We start from the raw sequence: 12,840 nt of genomic DNA, 5'->3' as shown, positions 1-12,840 counted from the left end.
GAAAACAAGTTAATGTATCTATGGAACAAAAGTTAAGTGCTTTAAAAAGACTGGACAAAGGAGAAAGTGTAAATGAAATTGCATTGAATCTTGGAGTTGGAAGAAGTACGATTGGTGATTGGAAAAAGAAAAGAGCTGAAATTGAGTCTTGGTGTTTAAAGAGAATGTGTACTGAGTCGTTGAAAGAAAGGAAAAACATGAAGGAAAGCGAATTTCATGAGGTTAGTGAAGCTCTATATTTATGGTTTCGACAGCAAAGAGAAAAGGGACACCGATATCAGGACCCATACTGCAGGAAAAAACTATTCAATTGTATGAAAAAATAAAGAAAGAAGGAGAGGCAACATTCGTGGCTAGCATCGGCTGGCTAGACCGATGGAAAAAACGGTATGGAGTAAGGCAACTAGCAATATGTGGCGAAAAACTTTCTGGTAACGATGAAAGTGTTCTGAAATTTAAGGAAAACTTTCAAAAGCTTATTGAAAGTGAAGGACTGTCTGGTGAGCAAATTTACAACTGTGACGAGACAGGACTGAATTTTCGTATGTTACCTGAGAAGAGCTTAGCTTCAAAACAAGAGAAATCTGCTCCAGGGTACAAAAGAAGCAAAGAAAGAGTTACGATTATGGCCTGCAGCAACGCAACTGGTGAGCATAAGTTAAAGCTTTGTTTTATTGGAAAAGCTAAAAAGCCTCGTGCTTTCAAGAATATACAAAACTTAAATGAACTTCCAGTTTGGTACACAAACCAATCTAATGCCTGGATGGATGGAACAATTTTCAAAAATTGGTTTTACAATCAGTTCGTTCCGTCTGTAGAAACGTTTTTAAAATCAAAGAATCTTGAAAGGAAAGCCATTTTGATTCTGGACAACGCTTCCTCACACCCTGATGCTGAAGAGTTAGTTGATGGCAACATAAAAACGATGTTTTTACTACCAAATGTGACTGCACTATGTCAGCCTATGGACCAAGGTGTTCTAGCCGCAATGAAAAAAAGATATCGGCGCAAACTTCTATCAACTCTAGTGACGGCGATTGACGAAGGCCAAGAACTAGTGAATAGGCTTAAAAAGGTTGATTTGCTGGATGTTATTGGATGGGTTGCTGAGTCTTGGGATGAGTTAGAGCCAATAACATTAGTGCGATCCTGGAAAAAACTTCTGGATCATTCAGGAAATTCGTTTACTGATGTCCCAAAGGAGGAAGATTCTGCTTTAGTTGATCTATTAAAGAAGATTCCCGGCTGTGAAAACTTCAGTGATGGGGATGTACAGGAATGGATGGACCAAGATGCCACGGAGAATGCTCTTTCCGATGACGAAATTGTCACCATGGTGAAAGAAAAGGAACAGCCTGAAGAAAGCGAATCAGAAGACAAAGACGCATGTGACACTCAAGAAGTACAAAAAATGAGCCACAGTGAAGGATTAAAAGCTGTTGATGGGGCCTTACGATATTTTGAGGAGCAAGGAGCTTCACCAATGGACATATTGTGTCTTCGCCGCCTTTGAGATGTAGCAGCAAAGCGCAGAGTTCAGTGTGAGAAACAAATGAGCATTAAAAACTTTTTCTGCAAAAAATGAATTAGGTTTTTATTTGAACTGTACTGAGTTTTCCTGGTGTGTACTGTACTTATTTATCTTGTCTATAAAAGTACGTAATATATACTGTACAATATGTATAGGCCTACAGAATACATTCTTTTTATTTCTTATGACTTAATACTGTAATATAAATACTGTAAAAATAAAAAACGGCGGTTAAAACACTTAAAAATTGTATTGTTCTTATTTTTAACCCTAGTTCCCGATAACCCGGCATTTCACAAACTCGGCACCCTTACAGTCCACATTACGCCGGGTTTGCGGGACTCTACTGTATATATTGTTTTTTTAAGGTAACTTCCAATGCATCCATATTATTTATTTCATTGTTAAGTTTATTAAACTATTTTACCTCTCATTTTATTATTTGTTTTTGAATTAGATGTATCAGATACTATTCCCATTTTAATAAAAATGTATTTTAACGCAAATTAAATACCTTACTACACAATTAATTCAAAGATTTACAACCATTCACTCACAACGCATTGGCAACTTTGAACAATAAATCAGTCGAAAATTCAGTAAGGATAGAAGGGGTAGTGATTGTTACCTGCAAAGATGAAAGCCAAGACTCCAATACGGTGGCATGAACGGCCGTCCAATCAAACCGGTGTATTGACTAATAACATCGGCTGGAGTGGGGCCGAGGAAGAAGAAGAAATCCAGGACACCTCCAATAGTGCGGTATGTGATAGCGGGAGCAGGCTGGAGGATAATGTCTGAAAACAATATTGTCTTAAACTATCCACCATTTTCTTAGGCCCTTCAACATTGTCCTAACTGCCAATTATTGTCTTTAACTACCAAAGTGATCTTAGGCCCGGTTTCACCAAACTCTTAAACCGCGGTTAAACCATGCTCTAACTGTAGTTAACTCTTAACTGACGAAATCGGATTTCACCACTCGCCGTTAGAGCTAGTATAGACTAAACCGTCGTTAGATAATTAACTGCCCAATTTTGACCGGTTAACTTCTTTAATCCTTCGTTAAGTAAATATCAGCTGGCTTTAAATTTAAAGTTTATATGGAAAGGCGAAATGGTAGAAGAGAATACGGTACGAATTAGCTTTTGAAAGTAAGTGATGGCAATGAAGAGTAGCATATGTCGTTTGCCGAACTAGGTGGATAAGAGAAAGGGTTAATGATTTTAATAACAAAGATGAAATTGATTTTATTATTAGATATGAACTATCAAAAGGTTTAGCCTTTTTCTTTATGTGTTTAGGCTATCCCACATAGTGCATCGCTTTAGGTTAACCCACAAGGTTTTTAGTTAAGGCGTATATCTGTGATCAGCGATCGCATTGAACTGATTGGCGATCAAGAGTCGTACTCTTTTATCCCGGCTAAAAAGAGTGCTCCGGCTCTTCTACCAAAATTATCAAATTTATTATTTCATTGTTCGAAAAAAATATGCTCCCTTTTCCTTCTCCCGGCTTTGGGTAACCCTAATCCAACGTTCAAACAATTGTTTTGCGTTCGGTCAGACGTAAGTAAAGCAAAATCTAAACCTAAATTGTCATTATTCTGCTAGTATTTTATAGAAAATAATTATTTTGGTGTTATCTTTATTGTGTCTCGTTCTTGTAATTCTTTTGACTCCAGTTTTTTTCACTACTTCAAATGTACCAAACTGAGTGAACAAACAGAATATTCAACATCCCTGTAAAAGTTGGATTTTGAGTCTTGACTCGACCGCAAAACTCAATCAATTTGTTCCTCGAATATGTTTGATCAACATTGCTTTGCCTTTATTTACTTATGTTAATTTTTTTGGTATTTATTCTTGCTTTCTATTGTTATTTTGCTCAGAATCTATTGTATTCCTGTAAGCTTGCTGTCTCCAGTTTTGTTTTCACTACCTCATACCCATAGACACTGATATATTTTCTAGGTTATGTTTACGTTTACTTGCTCCCGTAACAGCCCGGAATTATGACAGTTCACTGCCACTGCCACCTGGATTTTACTCTAAACTCTCGTTTATAAAACCAGCATTAGTTTTGACGCGTTTTCGTTGGTGAAACCAGATTTCCTTAACTGTGGTTTAAATCATCGGTTAGTTTTAACCGAAGTTTAACTAAACCATCGTTAGCGAGAATTTGGTGAAATCGGGCCTTAAGCTGTTCAACAATAGGTACTCTCATATTCCATTATTATTGCCTTAATCTACATACAGCTATCTTAGAGTGTCCAACATAATCTCAACCATCCACCATTACAGTATATGAAAATGTCCTGTAATGTTGTAAATTGTCCAAAAATGTTGTTAGCCAATCAACATCTAACATCTTGGAACATTGTCACTATTTTAGTCATCCAATATTATCTTCACTCATCAAACAGTGTATCAAATTATCAGAAACTATGTAGATAGTTTACATAATGTAGTAGGCTATGGAGACCATCTAAACTTATCTTAAGACATCCACTATCATCTTAATTCATGTTAAATTAATCTTAAATGTGTAAAAAGGGTTTACAAACAGTACATTAATTCTTTGTGATGGAATTTTAAATTTATGTAATTATAATAACCACCATGTTAATGTCTAATAAAATCAGCACAAAGTGGAGTAAAATCCATTTTATCCAACACAATAAACTATCTACCCTTTGTCTATAAAGATAATATAGTATTAATTAATATTTTGATTTTAATCGTGTAAACATAAAAAATTGTTAATAAAAAATGAATAGCTATAGTAGTCAGTACCGTACAAGGGTTGTCCAAAAATTAAGGTCTCCATCGAGCTTCTGAAATACCCAAGTGAGCTCGTGGTTAGTTAAATTCTGATACCAACGTCCTTTTCCGCACTTCATCCACTGCTATTCTAGACCCTTCCCATCCCTAGAGGACGATTAGTCTCTTTGTCATAATAGTAAAAAAAGGTAGTGAATTAAAATTGACACTCCCGCCATTAATCACCTTCTGTAATAAGATTTATCTGGTCTCAGTCGTCTACGAGTCAATCGCCACTTGACAGACGTAAATGGAGACTTTAATTTACAAACAACCCTAGTAATTAATGGAAAATACTATACTACGTATACGCTTTTTATGATACCCTAGGTCATCAGAAAACAAAAACTATGAAAATAAATACCCATTGCATTTGTGTTGAGCAGAAAAACGCCATGTGCCAACCCTCCGTCTTCGACAGCTAAATAAAACGGATGAGTTCCATAGAGGTTAGACTAAAACAAATAAACAAAATATTTGGCAATCAAGTGGAAATAAGTTACAAAATGTACAAAATCAGATGATTTAAGCACCCACAAAACAACTTTTTGTGGAAATGTCTTTAAGAATCTATTACGTTCTCATTTTGAATTGGTTATTGCTTTCCCATCTGGTTTTGGAATTCTGAAAATTTGTATTTCATTAACCCAAAACCAGTTTTTGTCTTCAGAGGAAAAATAAAAAAATTTGCAGAGCATTTATAACCAATCTTACCCAAATCGAGTTTTTGAACTGTTCAAATTTTTCTCACTGGTCCTTTAGTGTTTGTACGTACTAGGGTACCCAAGTTGCACTGTACATTGAAAATTAACATTCTAATCAAGATTGTTACCTTATCTTTAAGCTAATCATTGTCTTCCTCACCTTATCAATTGGCTCTTGGTCCCTGTTGAAGAGTGTGATGACTCGCCAGTTAGTGTCGAGAAGAAACTCGTTGCGTTGTTGTCCAAGCCCGTAGATACGGTGGGTTGGCAACTGTGCTGACAACTGTAGCAGCTGATTGGCAAAAATAAACCCTCCCATGTCCTCCGCATTGAATCTAAAATGTTAAAAGTCATGGATATAAATCTTCGTGCTGTCTAAAAAAAATGATATTGATACAGTAAAGAAGATAAATTGACCACTTGAGTTCACAAAACATACAAATCATAGGGAGAGGTTTCATGGATGGGGTTTGTTCCCCGAAAATCTGCAGAAAATTTGAGAGGACTGTAAAAAATCAGCTCATCCAGTCCGCCTATTTCTCCTTTAAGAAGTTTCTGGAGGATAAAGTAGGAAGTAACTGACTCTCCCTCCACTCCACTCGCCAAGTTGTGCGTTGACTCCTTTTTTGTTATTTATTTGGTCTTTATTGTGTCTAACACTGTTTCCACTTTCCACACAAGCTGGTAGCAATAGATCAAACAGATCACCATTAACAGTAAATTGTATTCTGATTCTGAACTTCAAAAGGCATCTTAAATACTATAACTGGAACAACATACAACTCAATTTCATAGTGATATTTATTAAACACAAATAAATATTGACCATTAAATGTTCTAATTAGTCTAATACTCAAGGTTATGTTGGTGTCAGGAGTTAAATTCATTTTAATGTTATTATGTTGCTTTGGTTTTTTCTTTTTCTTTCAGTCACATATTTATGTTATTATGTCAGTGTCAGGAGTCTATCTCTTTCAATATGATTGCATACTTAACATTTTATTATTACCTATATTTTTCTGTAACCGTAACCATAGCTGAGTAAAAGTTTTGTGTCTAGGTTTTGAGATTCAAAATTTCTGGTTTCGACCATCACTAGTACCTATATGTTAATGTTTTTTTACATAAAAACTGCCCCACAAGCGCAACTTGTGCTTTTAACTTAGGTTATTTTAACTTGTAGAGCCTATCCTTTGGTTACTTAAATCACTAGAACTAAATAAAATTTAAAATCATAATTTGCCTTGTTTAGCTTTGCTGTGTTTGCAAAATTAACCTATTTGAGATCAAAATTACTCATTCATTTACCTGTGATTTATAACAAATAAAATCAAATAACATCAAACCTTTATTGCCAGAACATTTTATAATGTATAGGTAGCAGTGTCAACCAGTTATAAATAAATATAACTATAAAACATTCCACAGATAAGCATAGGCATACTAAGTTAAATGTAGGTATGGTCATAAACATTAATAAAAAACTGGTTTTTTGTCATATAGACTTTTAAAGCTAAACAAAAGATAACGTTCCTCTTAAAACAGATCAATTCTAAAGATTTCTAATGAGAAGGTAGAGAATTATACAGTTTTTTGTCCATTTAATTTGAACAAAACAATTCAAAGTAATTTTTAAATTACACTGGGAAATTCTAAGTGAGTTACAGTTTCTAGTTAAATAACTTAGTTATGAACATTTTTTTGTTGTTGTAGATATACCGTAGTATGTAAATTTCTTTTAAGAAACCACAGACACTCTAAAATATACACTGCAGGTACAGTGAGTATTAAACTTTCAAAACAATGGCTTACTGTGGGTCCTCATGTCAACATTTGCTATGACTTTAATAGTGTGCTTTTGTTCAATTAGGTAACATTTTTTTACCCTGGTATCATTACCCCATACAATAATTCCATATGATACATTATACTATTGACTATTGGATTCTCAATTGCATTAATTGTATTCAAAGATTATACCCAGTAATTAGTTACTACCGGTACTTATTTTCCTTATCGGTAACCTATTTGTTTTTTACTGATTTTAGAGCTAAACTCGACTCACAGAGACTGATTGGTGCTTTTTCTGATGACATTGAAGCCCAATTTGTCTTTGTCAATGTTCACATAATAGGAAGTATTCTTTGCCAGTCGTCTGCCAGTCAAGGATAATTTCGGCAATGGACTCTCAAATCTTGTTTGATTTGCATCGTAGATCTGAAAGAAAAAAGTTATGAATTTGGGGTCCATTGTTACCCAAGGACACACACACACACATATTTAAATTGATATTTATAACAGTTTGAGACATGTTGTTCAAAGGTTTATTGCGGACATTTGCCATCACGATTGTAAAAAGCAATACACAACGTTTCGGGATCTGGAATCTGATCCCGTCCTCAGGTAAAAAAACTTAACTAACACATTACAACTAACAATACACAAATGCCCAACCTAAGTTGGAATACACTACAGAAGGTAGCAGTCAAAAATATGCACTGTATAGCAGTCAAGTCATGATACAACATGCAAATAATAACCAATCACAAAACACTATAGGCTAATCTATAAAATTCAATATAAAATAATATAAAATCAATATACTCTATAATTGCAATGATTGTTCCAGGCCTTACTATGGCGAGACAAAAAGACAGTTGAACGTTAGAATCAACGAACACAGAGAAAACACTAAAAAAAGGTTTCTAGGCTAGTGGAAAAATCTAAGATCGCTCATCATTGCTGGTCCGAAAATCATCGTATGAATTTTGAAGAGGTAAAAATTGTCTGTAAGAAACCTCATTTTTTCAAACGTAACTCATTGAAGCCTCATACATTAAATTAGCAGACCAACCAATCAGTCAGTCATCGGTTGAAATCAGGCCACTTTGGCTACCCATTTTGAACAAGGAACTAAAGGATAGGGAACTTAATTGTTCAATAAATAGGGAAATAACGAGTTCTCCTCAAAATTCGCACAAAAAAAAGTCTCTAAATTGTTAATCGATAAGGGCATATTACGTTAACTCTTTTATAAATTATGTGTTCTGACTTAATTTTAGTAATTTTATAAAGTGGTCTTTTTAGTCTTAAGTTTTTTTTTAAGTTTTAGTAGGCCTACCGTACCGGTACTGTACTTTACGTCAGCTTTGCTGAATTTTGTAATGTGAAAATAAGGATTGACTATTGACCAAAATCCAAAGACACATATGTTCTATTGGGTTTGTTTTGTTGTTAGCTTACAGAAGGATTAATATTGATCTTGAGGATCCAAAAGCCTTCCCTCTATAGGCTACACTGTTGAACATCTTAGTGCTCGAAAACATTCCGTTGGTATTTCTTTAATAGCCTATATATTGTGCTAAAATCGAATTAAGTTAGGCCTACAGTGTACCACAAAACCAAACACATGATCAGTAAGTAACCAACAAAAGTAAGTATTAACTTTTAAGCTAGTTTTTCAAAACTTCACTCAAATTGTTTCAGGGCACGTGCTTACCTTGACTTGAAGGATGTTTTCATCAAGATAATTAAAGTCTATCCTAACCATTTGGATATTATCTGGGTATGTAGAATTCACAACATTTGCCAAATATGCCGTAGCTCCAAGGTCTGTTGGATATATGTTTACATATCTGTAGCTCCTGAACTTTGATGGGTAGTAGCAATATGGCACTCCTTGTTCTTCCTTTGATGTCGAATTGACTGGACTCCAACAACACCCTCTACTTTTACACAATTCTTCATTGGCATTTTCTTGTGGAAAACAGTCAAATTTTTCACTGTCTTTAAATGCGTTACATTGAGCATCAGAATGGGTGTGTTTACTTTCAGATAGGTTTTCAGTAGGCCTTTTTGATTTTTTTGGTTGCTCTTGAGTTGAAATATTGATTGTTTGAAGTGTGTCGTTGGAGCGTTCAAGTTGAATAAGGATTGGAAAATCAACATTAAAGTCTGATAGATCTCTATTGTTTTCAATAAACTGGTCATCCATTTCTTGATAGATCACAGTGTGTGGTGAGAGCAGAAAAATAAGTATTGAAATTGATATCAAGCAATACAGGTATAAATGCTTCTTCAATATAACTTCACATAGGCTTAAGTTTGTTTGATCAACATCCCTCTCTTTTGGAGGTAGAAGATACATGTTAGAATGCATTATTATTTTCAGTTTATTAGCCTATTTCTTATAATAAGAGCAGACCTTAATCATAAAAAAAATATGATCATTTTATGAAATTAAAACTTTTGTCAGCTGGATAGGCTGATTTCAGGCTTCTCTTACACTAGCCTACAGAAACACAATTAAATTATTTTACATTACAATGACTCTTCAGAGAGTTAGATAATAGTCCATGCGTCTCTACTTGTATTAGAGACATATAGCCTAGCCTAATTTAAAATTTCCAAAAGCTACTAATGAAAAACAAAAATGTACAATTAGGCTATGATTTTGAGGTTATGTTATTATCAAGTCAAGGAGTCCTCCTTCAACAAACTGTCCTCGTCCTGTCCTTCCTTTGCTGTTCCATTCAGTAGCCTAGCCTAGGTCAAGGATAAAACCAAATCCTCAAACACCAACTATTAAAAGTAAAACGTAAGCCAAATTAAGTACTGCTGGTCAATCAATTGATTTATAGATCAAAAGTAAATAGTCTATTGAGTTTTATCACTAAATCACACAATAACAACAAACACAATAACTTCCTTTAATTTGTGATTGCGACCATGGTTGAATTGAAAACTGTGAAAACTAAACAAAAACAAAACAAACTTGACAGTTGACCGACTGACCGTCACCGTCACATGACTCGATGACTCACATCACATGACTTTTACTACGACGACTAGACTAAACTGAAGTTGAGTTTGAGTGTGGGTGATGTCATTAGTGGATCGTGGGGACCCAGTTTATCGACATCCCAAAAGATCGACACTGAAATAGTCCCACTTTGTCGACAACTCAAAATGTCGACAGTGTCGGTAATATGGGATGTCTGTAAAGTGGGTTGTCGGTTATGTGGGATGTCTGTTATGTGGGACGGTTGTGTAAATTTTCCCACTTTATCGACACGCAAAATGTCGACAAGCAAAACAGATCGACAAAGAGCGGGAGATTCAAATTGAAGGTGAACAGCTCTTGCTGAACAGCTCGGTTGAGTCCAGAATAAGAGTCGTTCTTTTTAAAACTCCGAACGACTTCTAACCACGGCGCCTGCAGCTGCAGTCTCCTTCAAATTTGTCAATGCTATCTCAACTATTTTGTGTATATCAATTGTGTTCTGCCGTTTGAAGGCTTTACAATAATTTGTCATTTTTCACACTTGTATTGTGATTTATTATACTGTTTTTTTCGTGCAAGAAAGTAGTTAAAACTTGCTATCTAGGCCAAACTTTGCTTGAGGATAGTTAGTTGTGGTATCCATCCAACGTTTTTTCAATCAGAAATTAATTTGAAATTTATAATGATATACGTTTTCATTTAACTTGCTAGCTTAGTGTTACAAACAGATTAACCCAAATAACGATTTTACGTTGTTCATTGTTACACTTTGAAATATTAAATGAGTCGTAGTACGTATCAGCAACTTACACCGGAAATGAGGAAATGTAAAAACTGCGTTAATTTACCTAAACAAACTGCAGATGCATTGATTCTTTTGTTAACCTTTCCATTGCCAATATGGCGATCCAAAAAGTAATGACAACATAACATTTTGCAAATTTCTTTCCAAACTATTTTGTAGAGTTAAAAACAAATTATTTAGTATATTGAAGCATTATTATGCGCTTACTGGTTACGGAGAAAACTCGAACAGTTTAAAATCCCTATGTTTATTCTTATGGAGAATAAGTAAACTGTTGTAGTTAGCTTGTTTATGAACATATTTTGATCAAATTTTGAAAATGCATTTATTTCATACTAAACTACATGTAATAACATTTTTTTAAACCCCTTTTAAACCCTACCTGTTGCAACAGACCTAAGTACTTACTACTAATGCTATATTTAAAAATTAGGGAATAATGTTGTGATATTTTTAAGGAGATTATGTAAATCCAATCAAGCAAATGGAAATTCGTTTAGTCAGCAGGTTTGCTGTGGAGGGAGGGGTATTTAAAATAAATCATAGAGTTGTAACAGTATTTTCAAACACACAAACCACTACTTGTAAAATGTAATGGCTGCTTAGGAAACGTAAACACCTTGTCTAAATGCAGTTGGTACTGTATAAAGAAATAGTATATGCCTACTTACTGTATTTGGTTACTAGAGTATTCTAGCCACCGGGCTAATGTTTCACCGAAGGCGTAGCCGAGTGTGGGATTTTCGTGCGAGTACGGTAGCTAGTACCGGGTGAGTAACACGATACTTTACATCATACTACACAGAAAAATCAGTACATATTTAACTCATTCAGAACACAATTTATTTAGGACAGAACATATATTATATTTCAAAAAATAAAATAGGCCGCTAAAATTAGCTGTTTATTTCAACAGCAACAGCTGACTAAGTACACGGGAAAAGTACGTAACTTTACGTAAAGTTACGTAACTTTTCCGTGTGTAGGCATGGCAAAGGGTAACTTTCCATCCACAGGATGGAAAAGTACCTGTTTCTGTGTCGAATTTTATTACACACAAAGTTAGGTGTTAAAATTAAGTGTTTATTCTTAGATCCATAACAGGCCTATAATTGTAAACTATACATCCGATTTAACCACGTTCTCTTCCCGTTGCGAAGCTCGGTTACTATAGCAGCTCGTATGTTCTGAAAAATGTCAGATTATTTCCTCGTTAAATAACGTTCATTTCAATGAGTACCTACTCGGGTTTGCTGCTACGGGGAAGGTAATTTCGGTGCGTTTTTGTATTGAAAAGTTGTTGGCTAAGCAGTATGAAATAAACAAAGATTACCAAATTTGATTGAAGTAAAATCCGAGAACAATAAAACTAAAACAGTTTTGTTATTATCCTTAAGAATAACTTGGGAATTTCTTATATACCCTTAACCGGTAGACATACTACAATTTGTAGTATAATGTAAGCCATTTTGTAAATACCTGTATAGTGTATATATTGTAGATCTATGTAAGGCATCTTTTAAAAATAATGTGACTTAGCTAATGCAACTTGTTTTGTTAAAATTTTGGCTAAATAAATTATTTGATTTGATTTGATGCAACAACGCTTCAATAAACTAAACTATTTTTTTTTTTACTTTAAAGTCATAATTCATTTATTTAACCAGATTTACATAAGTTACTAGCATTCGAGATTCAATGATTCAAGATTCAAATAGTCTTTATTCAATATATAACATATATTAAACGTGTATCTGAATAGAGTCAAAATCTACATATAAACCATTGATGCTGATCAAGGTTTTTAAAATATTTTTTAAATAAACCACATTGAGAACTCAGAGCAGTCTTTTTTTGGCAGCGGGTATGGTATGGTAAAATCGAAAACTCTAAATTCATTTACATAGCTAATGTGTTTATTAAAATACTGTTTAAATACTGTAAAATACTGTGTTTATTATAGCTGTACCCGCGGGCTTTGCCCCATTTAACTTCATATGTGAGCTCGTTCGCATGGCTCAATCACGTCCAGGTTGAAGTTCGTTCGCTACGCTCACTCACCTTTAGGTTGGAGCTCGTTCGCTGTGCTCACACGTCCTGGTTGAAGTTCGTTCGCTACGCTCACTTACCTTTACGGTAGGAGCTCGTTCGCTGCGCTCACTTGCCTTCAGGTTAGCTCGTTCGCTACGCTAACT

The 12,840-nt window shown here is 34.6% G+C and overlaps 1 protein-coding gene across 1 annotated transcript in view; it reads right to left on the bottom strand.

Annotated features, from left to right (window-relative positions):
• LOC129002300 (lysosomal alpha-glucosidase-like) overlaps positions 1–9,856 on the bottom strand; it is a 45,894-nt gene extending 36,038 nt beyond the window's left edge. The window contains exons 1-5 of the mRNA XM_054429993.1: positions 8,557–9,856; positions 7,123–7,274; positions 5,218–5,392; positions 4,718–4,808; positions 2,160–2,328 (exon numbers count right to left, since the gene is read on the bottom strand). Coding sequence (XP_054285968.1) covers positions 2,160–2,328; positions 4,718–4,808; positions 5,218–5,392; positions 7,123–7,274; positions 8,557–9,216 — 1,247 coding nt within the window. The 5' untranslated portion in view covers positions 9,217–9,856. The remainder of the gene's footprint in view (positions 1–2,159; positions 2,329–4,717; positions 4,809–5,217; positions 5,393–7,122; positions 7,275–8,556) is intronic.
• Between the last annotated feature and the right edge of the window lie 2,984 nt (positions 9,857–12,840).

The sequence above is a fragment of the Macrosteles quadrilineatus genome, unplaced genomic scaffold, assembly GCF_028750875.1.
Source record: "Macrosteles quadrilineatus isolate MER2022 unplaced genomic scaffold, UCM_ALF_1.0 Scaffold_9__3_contigs__length_116548681, whole genome shotgun sequence".
NCBI classification, from domain to species: domain Eukaryota; kingdom Metazoa; phylum Arthropoda; class Insecta; order Hemiptera; family Cicadellidae; genus Macrosteles; species Macrosteles quadrilineatus.
Note: the sequence above shows the minus strand (reverse complement) of the source record. Positions and strands in the feature narration are given on the sequence as shown.